This window comes from Paramacrobiotus metropolitanus, unplaced genomic scaffold, assembly GCF_019649055.1.
Source record: "Paramacrobiotus metropolitanus isolate TYO unplaced genomic scaffold, Prichtersi_v1.0 Parri_scaffold0000024, whole genome shotgun sequence".
Taxonomy (NCBI): domain Eukaryota; kingdom Metazoa; phylum Tardigrada; class Eutardigrada; order Parachela; family Macrobiotidae; genus Paramacrobiotus; species Paramacrobiotus metropolitanus.
The window spans coordinates 803,338-814,089 of NW_026570244.1; the positions used below are offsets into that span (position 1 = coordinate 803,338).

The window sequence follows — 10,752 nt, forward strand, 5'->3', positions numbered from 1 at the left end:
CACCACGGCGCAATACGTTGAAATCATTTGAAAGATTTTGTCGCTGAACGTGAGCCGCTTCTCTCCTCACATAACAAATGTTGGAATCCTGTCCATCTCCGGATCTCGTACCGATTAGTGGAAATCCGCCTTTTTAACTCAGATATCCTCTGACTGTTTTAAATTCAACCATCAACAATGATTAGTAGTATGAGTATATGGTCACAAATGCGTAATAAGACTACAAATCACTAGGACAAGTCAACGTTCTCGAGAATTTGAACGAACTACGAAGCGTGAGGACTTGCGGCGAATGAAGCGCTGGCACCGCCCCGGCGTGGCAGCCTGACACGGCTTTTGTTCCGTCAGTGGCTCCGTTCCTGGCAGTTGGCATCTTGCACGTTTTGCAGTTCTGAGTTCTGGAAAGCAGTGACAAAGTGCCAGTAATACTGTAATACTTCTTCGCATTTCGATTTCAGTATGCTTTCTTCGTGTCAGAGTCAGTCAGACTCAGACTTGTTCCGAATTTCTAGTTAGTTTCTAAGGTTTCTTAAGTTGTACCATCCCTTTTACCATTGAATTTTCAAGCCCGCCGCATTCCAGTTACGGAGGCCATGTGCGATTCGACTGTGTTATCGCCTTCCGAGCACGAAGAAGACCTGGGAATCTGGGAACGACAGTCGGTCGGAGCTGCGCCTACCATGGACCGAATGTCGCACAGTGACGCCACACCGTCAGCCCAGTCCTCGCCAGGGAACAGCCGGTCGAACCAGGAACCTCTACACGGTGTTACGGAAGCGACTCTGCCATCGGACCAAGGCAGGGGATCTGCAGAAAACATGGAGAAAGTCGCGGCAGACAGCACACGTCCTTGGCTGGTGGGTATAACCGTATAACTACTATACACTATACTATACTGTATACAGATCCGAGCTTCAGTCTTGCGACTCTTCGATCATTTTTATTCTTTTTCAACCACTTTCAGTTGAACCACTCCAACTTTTTGCAAATCCGACGCGCATTTAGCGTTCTCGTACAGTGTTTAGTTTGTCTATGTGTATTTCTCTTGTCAGAAAATAGACTGCAAGTTTTGTTTGACGGCAGTGTGTATATATTATATTTGTAAGATACTAATAAACTTGTAAGAATGTAAGTATGCGCATTGTACAAGCAGACTAACGTATAAGTACTGGTTGCAGAAATTCTGTGCTGCGTTGGAGAGACCCGCCGACAAGGTTAGGAATGTGAAGAAGCTCAGCATCCGCGATAAAATCCGCCTTCGCCGATCGACAACAACCAACATGGACCACGTGCTGCTGATGGGCACAGTCAGCGTGAGTCACTCAACTGCAGTCAGACTGTTTGATGAATCGCAGCTTTGGCTTGATCAATAAGTGCGCTTGTCTTGGCAGTTCGTGCTGGATCCGCTGGCGTGCCCCTACGCTGAAGAGGAGGCCTGCAAGAAATTCTTCGCGACGTCCCCGTCCTTCCTGAAGGCGCATCTGCAGAACAAGCACGATCTGAAGAACGTCCTGCTGAACTTTGTGTGTCCGTGTCCGGCCAAGTGCAACGCACGCAAAGAGTGCGCGACGGTGCTCTTCGACCCCTCGCACATGAACTCGCACATGACCGCGCACCTGGAAAGGCGCCACCGCAAGTACTACGAGGCCATGTGCGTGGCGCTGCTGTCGGCCGAGCCGCTCCCCGGCGAAGACCCGGAAAAAGTCAAGGTAAGGCCGACAGTGTGCCCAGACGGTCGATGATTTATCATTAATTGCCTGCTTTGCAGACGCGTCTGTACTACAGAGAGCGCGCCCGCCGCTTCACATTCCCGGCGTGGACGCGCGAGAAGGACAAGATGTTCCCCAGCCAGATCATTCCCGACAGGATCATCATTCCCACGGAAATCCACAGGGTGGGTACTGGGTAGCGCACGAAGCGTGGCTGTTCTGTCTATGTGAGGCGCAACTCGGTTGTTTTGTGCAGCGCGGCGACGGCGTCATCAAGTACATCTGCAACATCGATCCCTGCAGTGACAGTCACACCGCCATCGGTGACGGCGGCCCGCAGGCTGCTTTTAACATGCACGTGCACATGCTGTTAGAGCACGGAAAAAGATACGGCCTTACAAGCACGCGCTTCTACCACAAATGCCCGGTAAGGCAGCCTAACCGTAACATGTACTTGTACAGCATGCATGCTGTCACATTGCCGGGCATGGTGGTAGACTGTAGATGCTAGACAGTATGTAACCGGATTGCAGGCGTGCGGGGAGTTGATCAATGCTGCCGACAACCAGCTGGAGACGCACGTGAAGGCGCTGCACGAGGAGCTGCTGCTTGGAGGCCACCGCGGGGAATTCTCGGAAGACGCCCAAAAGGTTTGCCCCTTCCTTAGGCTTCTTGTCAGACTGATCATGTCCGTGGGTCTGCTTGCAAAAGCTGAAAGCGCTGGAGGACAGCATTCTGTCCCCTCGCATCGGCGGCGCCATCACCAACGGCCGGCAGCCGGACGACGACCGCCCCGGCAGCGGGTCGCTGTTCCTGCAGCGCTTCACTTGTCCGGTCAGGGTATGTCCGCCTGAGAGCTATCATTGCAGTTGATTATGAATCTACGTGGACACTGGATACCTAACATTTCCCGTTTCCTAGCCGTGCGACAAAGAGTTCCTCGGGGACGGCAAGGAGCGGGAGTACATGCTGTGGCACATCCGGGCCGATCACCGCGACGCCTGGAATGTGCCCGCGACAGAGACCGCAGTGACTCGAGAGGCGGAGGTCTGCACTTTGAATTTACCTGACTGGCGTCGGGTGTGATTTCGCAGTGATGCTTCGCACTTCCGGATGAACGACTGCCTTTCCTCGTGAATCTGTGCTCAGACCACGCACGTGTTGTGCCTGTGATTTATACTTGAACATCTTTTTGGTTGTTTTTTGTACTCTACAGACCCTTCGTCGATCTCGCAACGGTTTGCTCGCTGTCTCGTTAATCCGAGGACGGCTCGTGCAAGTCCTTTGAATTTCTGGCTATTTTAGCTTAATTCTTGTTCAATGCTTTTGAATGAATGTTAACAAAGGCAACGGGAATTTGGTTTCAGTGTCGTTACTGTACTTACACTTGCAATAATTCCAAAAATAACTTGCCGTACCGAATTGCTGTTAATACTATCTGAAGAACGCTGTTGTTTTACAGTTTTACTCCTCTCTACAGCAAGGGAATTTCCGGGAGAAAAAGTTTATTGCAGTACTGATTAAGCGACGAGGGAAGGCATGCACTATCCACCACGGTAATTAGTGCAGCAGTCAAGGCACTACACGGAGCAAACGCAGACAAAACTTGACATTATGTACATCGACTTCTACAAAGAACTGTCATGTGTCGCAATTATAAAAAAAACTGAAACGAAATTAAAAATGACAAAATACGGTACAAATAATAACCCCGTTGAAGATCTTCAAACTGCACTGGCGGGCCTGTAGCGCCTGACCAACGCCGGGCCGTCGCGTTGGTCAGGCGTTCTGCCAGTAATCGGAGGTGCTGCCTTCCGCCCCGATGCTCAGCGCCTCCACCCACAGCCGCATGACGGCGGCGTTGGGCGCGCGCAGGTAGAAGCGGCGCTGCAGCGTGGCCAGGCAGAAGGTGCTGGCGCCGCGCCCGGGACTGCCCGGCTCCCCGCGCTTCCCACTCCCCGCGTCGTCGTGCACCACGAACACGTCCTCGATGTGCTCGAAGCCCAGCACGACGCGACCGGCACGCTGACTCTTGCTCTTAGCGTAGGTGAGGGTGCGCTGGCGGCAGTCCAGCCGGAACCAGCGCTTGCGGTAGATGGCGAAGCGGCCGCACAGCTTGGACAGCCAGCCGGCCAGACTGCCCGCCGTCAGCTGCACGAACTGGCCGCACAGCTCCAGGTTGTGCCCGCACGACTCCAGGTACTCCTCCAGATCCACCTCCTTGTCCCACTGCGGCAGGTAGCGCGTCAACGGGCGGTTGATGCGCAACGGAACCGGGTCCGCGACGGACGCCGGACTGACTTGCGACGAGGTGGCCGGTGTGTCTAGGATAATCGGCACTTCTCGCGACACTTCCCGCGAACGCCCCGGAAGCGTCCTCGACGATTGGGAGACGGGGTGGTCGTTGATGCGCTGCAGCACGGCGTACTGCGCCTGCAGCTGCTCCAGCAGGAGGCGGCGGCGCGCGCTGAGCCTGTCGGTCTGGCGCTGCGTCTCGTCGTACAGCGCCTTCATCTGCGCGTTCAGCACCAGCACCTCGCGCGACTCCACCACGCCGCCGCCCTCCAGCACCTCCCCGTTGTGTTCCTCCTCCAACGCCAGCTCGGCCTCCAAGATGCGATACTCCAGGTTCTCGTAGTGGCGCCGTTTGGACTCCAGCTCCTCCCGGAGGACCGCCACGGCGTCGGCGGTCTCCCAGGCGTCGCCCTGCTGCTGCTGCAGCATCCGCAGGCGGCGCTGGCCGCTGCTGAGGTCGGTCTCCAGCGCCTGCAGACTGCTCTTCAGCTGGCCCAGCTCGGCGGCGGCCGAGGAGAGGTGCGCCGGGTGCCGGCTGGTGGTGTTGCTCTGGGACTGGCTGGTGTGCAGCACGCGCTGACACTCTTCCTGCAGCAAGGCCCGCTCCAGATCCAGCTCCATCACCATCTCCGACTGCTGCACGTCCAGCTCCTGCAGCTGCCGCTTCAGTTCCGCGATACACTGCAGCGAAACGGAGAATCGGAGATGTACACGCAGAAACCTGCCCGTGCATTTTAACGCAACGAAAACTTTCTAACGAAACTCTGAGCGTTTGGAAAACGAGACACAACCTGATTCACTAGCTTACGAGCCTCAAGAAAAATTAATAAGCAAAATTTCTGAACGTTAATACAACTTACAAGTGAACTGAGACTCCTTAAATAGTCCTCTGCATGCGTTTGAAGCCAAGTTCAATTCAAAGCAACAAGTGCATGAAAAGTTTCATTTGCTTTAATGAAACTTGAAGCAGAAATACATTATTTAAAGCTACGAGAACGCATGCATTAGTTTAATCAAAGAAAATGCAGATGTGAGTTTCGTGTGAATCTACAGGGCGATACCTGTAGGCAGTGGGCAAAGCGGCGGCCGGAGACGGAGTCGGGCGTCAGCGGCAGATGCGAGCTGGTGACGCGCAGACTCATCTGGCGGCGCAGGGCCACGGCGGGCTGCGGGGGCGGGGCGAGGTTGTAGTGGAAGATGTCCAGGGCGTCCAGCGAGTAGCCCGACATGCCGCTGCCGGCCAACGTCAAAGCAGCAGATGTCGCTGTCGGCGGCGCTGAGCCGCGACTCTTCATGGGCGCCGGCTCGCTGCGGGCGCCCGGGGAGGGCCCTGCAGCTCCTGGAATAGGAACAGAGGCGGGAGACTCGCCGTCCATGTATTCGCTGACTGCAGACACAAACGACAACGTGTACAAATAGCGCAAAAGCCGTGTTTTGGCTACGAACTGATCGTAACTGAGACGTACCTTCTTGGTGGGTGACGGGGGCGCTTGGGTGCTCTGACACAGCGACCACCAGCGGCTCGGGCGAATTGTACCGCGGGAGCGACGCAGTCACAGTGGAGGGTTCCTCGTGGGCGGCGGCGTGGTGGCGCGGCAGAGAGCCGTTGGTCTTGATCTTGGGGTGACTGGCACTGATGTGGGGCGACGGGGGCGGGGGCGCAGTGCTGCTGGTTGTGAAGGATCTGGAGGCGTCGCTGCTGCCCCCAGCCGTGCCGGAGCAAGGCGGGACGGCGGAGGTAGTGCTACTACTACGGGACGGCGACACGGGCTCGGAGGGGACAGCACTGACGCTGCTGCTGGCGTTGGCAGCACGGCTGAGGCCCACCTGCAGGCCCCGGCGGCCCATGAAGGGCGATCCGCTGCCGGGGATGCGGGGAGGGGGACGGTGGTGGTGGGGGTGGGGGTGCTGGTGCTGGGCGAGTGAGTGTGCGCCGTGGAGGGGGGCGAGGTGGAGGGGACCAGGGGCGCCAGGGGCGCCAGGGAGGCTAGGACGGGCAAGATCCGCGGACGCTGAACAGCGGTGGAGGCATCTTTCCCGTTCTGCGTGGAGGCATCCCCTGCTCCTACTGCTGCTGCACGGGCACTCTCCCACGTGCCCAGCTGAATATCCATGATAAATACTGATGATGATGCTCACGGTTGGTCTTGATCAGCGCCGTGCTGAGCTCTCAAACTGAGCTTAGCCTGCAAGAGAGCCTTTTACTTTGGGCGCGAGAGGCTGTGACTGGGAGGAAAACTACTACGATCACGTCTGCACATTCAGCTAACTGTAAGCAGTGGGCAACAAAAATTATATCCCTGCCTCCAGAGGAAAGACGCAGCAGCTGCAGGCAGCTAGCAAGGATCCCAGCTCTGGCCAAATCGCAGTCAGCGGACTTGCCTGCTGCTTAAAAGTTATTCATCAGACACCCGGACTCGCAGGGATTCCGATCCAGTAAACACGACACTGTGCAGTACGATCATGAGCTGATCCCGTCATCCAGAAAAATAAATCCGTTGATTACAACTCACACTTGTAATAAACAGCCGAGCAGTCTGTCAGTCGTCATCCATCATCACATCACTCAACCAGGCCCACGGCGTTGCAAGTCGTTCCTTGCATGGTCTGTATAGTGTATGGGCTGCGTGACTGCGTCGACCATTTGCCATCCACTCACTCAACAACATGAATATCCAGTACCAGTGACTAAACGAGACCCCCATCGACCTCGGGACTTTTTTTTAGACCAAATCTGACCTCGGGATAATTTTCAGCGCATTTTTCTGATATAGAAACCATTTTTCAAAATATTTTTTGAAAGAAAAAATTTCTGACTGCCGGGGCCCCCTCCGCCCCTCAGTAATCTTGGGCGGTTGTAATGGCGCCGCTAACAAATCTTTTATTTTTGCACTTTAGAGACTTTTTCTAGGTGAATCGATGTCGCTGATTCTGAATATGTTGCCAGAAAATTTTTTCGAGTCGAAGCAAAGAAAATTTTTTGATAAAAACAAAATTTTGTAAAATCCACCTAAAATTTTTAAAACGCAAAATTCTTCCTTCAGATAACTAATACAATTTTTCTAACAACATATTCAGAATCAGCGATATCGATTTACCCAGAAAAAATTTTTGAAATGCAAAAATAAAAGATTTGTTAGCGGCGCCATTACAACCGCCCAAGATTACTGAGGGGCCCCGGCAGTCAGAGATTTTTTCTTTCAAAAAGCATTTTGAAAAATGGTTTCTATATCAGAAAAATGCGCTGAAAATTATCCCGAGGTCAGATTTGGTCTAAAAAAAAGTCCCGAGGTCGATGGGGGTCTCGTTTAGTCACTGTCCAGTACAAGCAGTATCTTTAATTATTTCAAACTCATCTTGTGAGATTCCCAAACACGTCCTATCGCAGTTCTGAATATGTAAAACAAATCAAAAACCTGTTCTACCAAAGCATCGACAAAGCTACTCCTGGGTAAAACGTAAAAGTGTCTAACACTAACAGTTTCTGAAAAATTCGCCACCAGCACTCACGCGTCTGCCAAACCTACCCGTTGAGCAGACTCAGGGGCGGTAGCACTAACCGCAGCCGGGATGAATCTTTTTTTCGCAATACCATTTCCCAGCAATACAGAATAGCGCAGCCTTGTTAAAACGGTAATGATGTAATCGTAAATCTTTTTCAAAATGAGTAAAAAGTTAACACAACCTTCCTTCGCGATTAAACAGAACAAGTATCGTATGGTAAAACGATGAACAGCTGGTAAAACAGATAAAACCCTGAAATTAATTATCCCCAACCTTTAACTCTACCAGTGTGCGCTGACTGCGCTCGACAAACTCCAGGTAGAGCGTCAACAACCCGACAACCCTTTGTGCAATGAATCAGTCGCATACTACTCTATCATCTCGTGAAACGACCCGTAAATTCCATACTGAACCAATTACGCCGTAAATTCGGTAAAATGATCTGTTGCCGAAAACAGCAAAGCGGCTTCCTGCTCCTCTTCCCGGGTTATGAGTGCGGACGGAGCCAATCTTTTTCCCTTCCCGTGCACTAGGCGCACATGCCGTACTCGTCGTTCAACCGGCGGCCGATGAGGGAGCGGCGCACCTCGCTGGTGCCGGCGCCGATCTCGTACAGTTTGGCGTCGCGCAGGTACCGCCCGGTGGGGTAGTCGTTGATGTAGCCGTTCCCGCCCAGCGCCTGTTGAATTCAACAGGTCAGACAGTCGTGAAGCTACAACGATAGATAGACGGTCCCGTGTTTATTTAGCACCGACCTGGATGGCCTGCAGCGCCACCTGCGTGGCCGACTCGGCGGCGTAGAGGATGGCGCCGGCGCAGTCCTTGAGCTGAAGTGGCCGGCGTCGCAGGCGCGCGCCACGTTGTACACGTAGGAGCGGCAGGCGCTCAGCGTCGTGTACATGTCCGCCATCTTCCCCTGCATCAACTGCAACAACAGCCGTCAGTACACTCCCAAGAAATACAGGTATCCGCAGGCTGTAACGGTACCTGGAAGGTGCCGATCTGCTTGCCGAACTGCTTGCGCTGGTGCACGTAGTCGAAGGTGGTGTCGCAGCAGGCCTGCATGATGCCCACCGGCCCGGCGCTCAGGATCAGGCGCTCCGTGTCCAGCCCCGACATCGGATTTTTACGCCTTTATTGATCTGCAGTAACCAACCACTTCGTCAGTTGATGCTCTCGGCGTGACGGCAACTGGAAAATATGTCATCATACCTGGCCGAGCACGTTCTCCGCCGGCACTTTGCAGTCTTCGAAGACCAGTTCGCAGGTGTTGGAGCGGCGCATGCCTGTTCAGACCACATTTCCCAAATTAAGCGATTCACCACGCGCTGCGCCGCCACCACCGCGCCGCAGAGGACACCCGCCACGCTGACGCGGGGACTACTGTGGCCGGAGGTGGAGGCCCAGTTGAGGGGGACGGGCAGCAGGGGCCACAGCGTCTCCCCCAGCACAGATAGAAGCCCAGGAAGGCCACGTACAAGACAGCCAACACCCCATGGGGGGCTCCACCGGATCCCCATCCTCCTTATTCTCAACACCAATGTCGCGTCAGCTGGCTTTCGGCCATAAACGAAATCACCCGATTCCACAACACCCCACCATGCAGAGTATGGTATGACGGTCTTTCAACACCACATCTTCGCTTCTGGCTGCTTTACAGTTTACTCTGCTGCGCACAGTGGCGGCGGCCGCGGCGTGGTTGATTCTGCAGTGGAAGGTTTCTTGACTTTCCCATAGACTAAGGTTTTTTCTAATCTTCAATCTTCCAAATCTTGTTGTTGTTGTTGTTGTTCTATAAGTATACAGCGTCTTCCATTGAACCCTGCTTGATTGGACAACTGTAACCAATCAAATCGTTGACGTACTAGGCAATTGGTTAGCATAGGCTACATAGGCTGAATTTTCTTGAGAAGTTCCATTCATTTCAGGCTCTAGTGTCGGCTTGCCTCTCCACCCCGTGAGCCGGCAAAAATAATGAATAACTTAAACAAGGGATAACTTTTTAATGCCTTATCATATATCATACAAGAAACAGCCTCGGCTTCGCTTCCGCGTTTCTTGGGTTCTAAACTCCTTGGCCGGTTTGCGGATTGTTAACTTAGAACGGATAAATCTGAAGAGCCCGATAACAAAAATTTTATAAAAAAATGGATGTTTTGGTTTCGTGCAGTCGAACGCAATTACTTTGACTTTACAGATCATTTTTTGTTAAATTTTCTTAGCGAAAAACCATCCGAATCTAATCACCCACGAGAGTATCACCCACGAGAGTAACTGAAAGGACGCTAAGACTGGACAATGGTGCTAGATTGGTCACCCATTAAGAACTTAGCAGGCCCTGCTCTATTTTGCTCAGTAATGTTGCAGTTTGGTCATACGTTCACCTGACGGGCTCTGTGCACTGGATAGCTTTGGTAGCTCGGTCACCCACCAACCTAACGGGATCTATGCAAAGGACAGTACTGGTAACTCGGTCACTAGATCACTTAACGGAGTTTATGCGCTGGACAGTAGCGGTAGCTCGGTCACGCGTTCACCTAACTGGCTCTGTGCACTGGACAGTATTGGTAGCATGGTCACCCATCTACCTGACGGGATATTTGCACAGGACAGTATTGGTAGCTCGGTCACTAGATCACTTAACGGAGTTCGTGCACTGGACAGTATCGGCAGCTCGGTCACCCATCTACCTAACGAGATCTATGCATTGGACAGTATTGGTAGCTCGGTCACCCATCTACCTAACGGGATCTATGCACTAGACAGTAGTGGTAGCTCGGTCACTAGATCACTTAACGGAGTTTGTGCACTGGACAGTAGTGGTATCTGGGTACTCTTTCACCTAACGGGTTCTGGGCACTGGACAGTGGTGGTAGCTCGGTCACGTACTCACCTAGCGATTTTTTGACGCACTCAATCACTAGGTGATTGACTGACCGAGCTCAACCTGTCCAGTAAGAAATATCGCTAGGTAAGGAGAAAAATCGCTAGGTGAGGATGTGACCCTGCTACAACTACTGTCCAGTGCACAGAGCCCGTTAGGTGAGCAAGAGCAAAGCCCGCTCGATGACTCACTCACCTAGAAATTCCGCTCAGTGGGTAGTAATGGTGTTTCGGTCACTCACTTGTCTAGTGATTTTTCTTACTGGTCAGTGGTGGTAGCTCGGTCACCCACTCATCTAGAGATTCCGCTCAGTGGTCGGCGATATTGTTTCGGTCACTCACTCGTCCAGTGATTTTTCGT

General features: G+C 53.1%; 3 protein-coding genes across 4 annotated transcripts; 1 reads left to right on the top strand and 2 right to left on the bottom strand.

Annotated features, from left to right (window-relative positions):
- The first annotated feature begins 146 nt into the window (after positions 1 to 146).
- Positions 147 to 3,241, top strand: LOC129587236 (uncharacterized). Of its 2 annotated transcripts, XM_055480876.1 has the most exons (8): positions 147 to 857; positions 1,179 to 1,313; positions 1,392 to 1,709; positions 1,769 to 1,894; positions 1,966 to 2,136; positions 2,243 to 2,359; positions 2,421 to 2,549; positions 2,631 to 3,241. In XM_055480876.1, exons 1-8 carry the CDS (start codon positions 594 to 596, stop codon positions 2,793 to 2,795), a joined length of 1,425 nt encoding a protein of 474 aa, XP_055336851.1. In that variant the 5' UTR covers positions 147 to 593; the 3' UTR covers positions 2,796 to 3,241. The 2 variants fall into 2 exon arrangements, with proteins under 2 accessions (XP_055336851.1, XP_055336850.1); XM_055480875.1 differs by having other exon boundaries at positions 2,243 to 2,549.
- Positions 3,179 to 6,151, bottom strand: LOC129587235 (pleckstrin homology-like domain family B member 2). Its single transcript, XM_055480874.1, has 3 exons — positions 5,471 to 6,151; positions 5,066 to 5,391; positions 3,179 to 4,685 (listed from the first exon to the last, which is right to left on the bottom strand). Exons 1-3 carry the CDS (start codon positions 5,850 to 5,852, stop codon positions 3,489 to 3,491), a joined length of 1,905 nt encoding a protein of 634 aa, XP_055336849.1. The 5' UTR covers positions 5,853 to 6,151; the 3' UTR covers positions 3,179 to 3,488.
- A 1,234-nt stretch (positions 6,152 to 7,385) lies between these two features.
- LOC129587355 (isovaleryl-CoA dehydrogenase, mitochondrial-like) lies at positions 7,386 to 9,326 on the bottom strand. The gene is given in 6 exon segments (XM_055481065.1): positions 7,386 to 8,187; positions 8,264 to 8,334; positions 8,337 to 8,433; positions 8,496 to 8,629; positions 8,632 to 8,650; positions 8,721 to 9,326. Coding segments are annotated over 6 exon segments (543 nt in total). The 5' UTR covers positions 8,793 to 9,326; the 3' UTR covers positions 7,386 to 8,037.
- Positions 9,327 to 10,752: the final 1,426 nt, after the last annotated feature.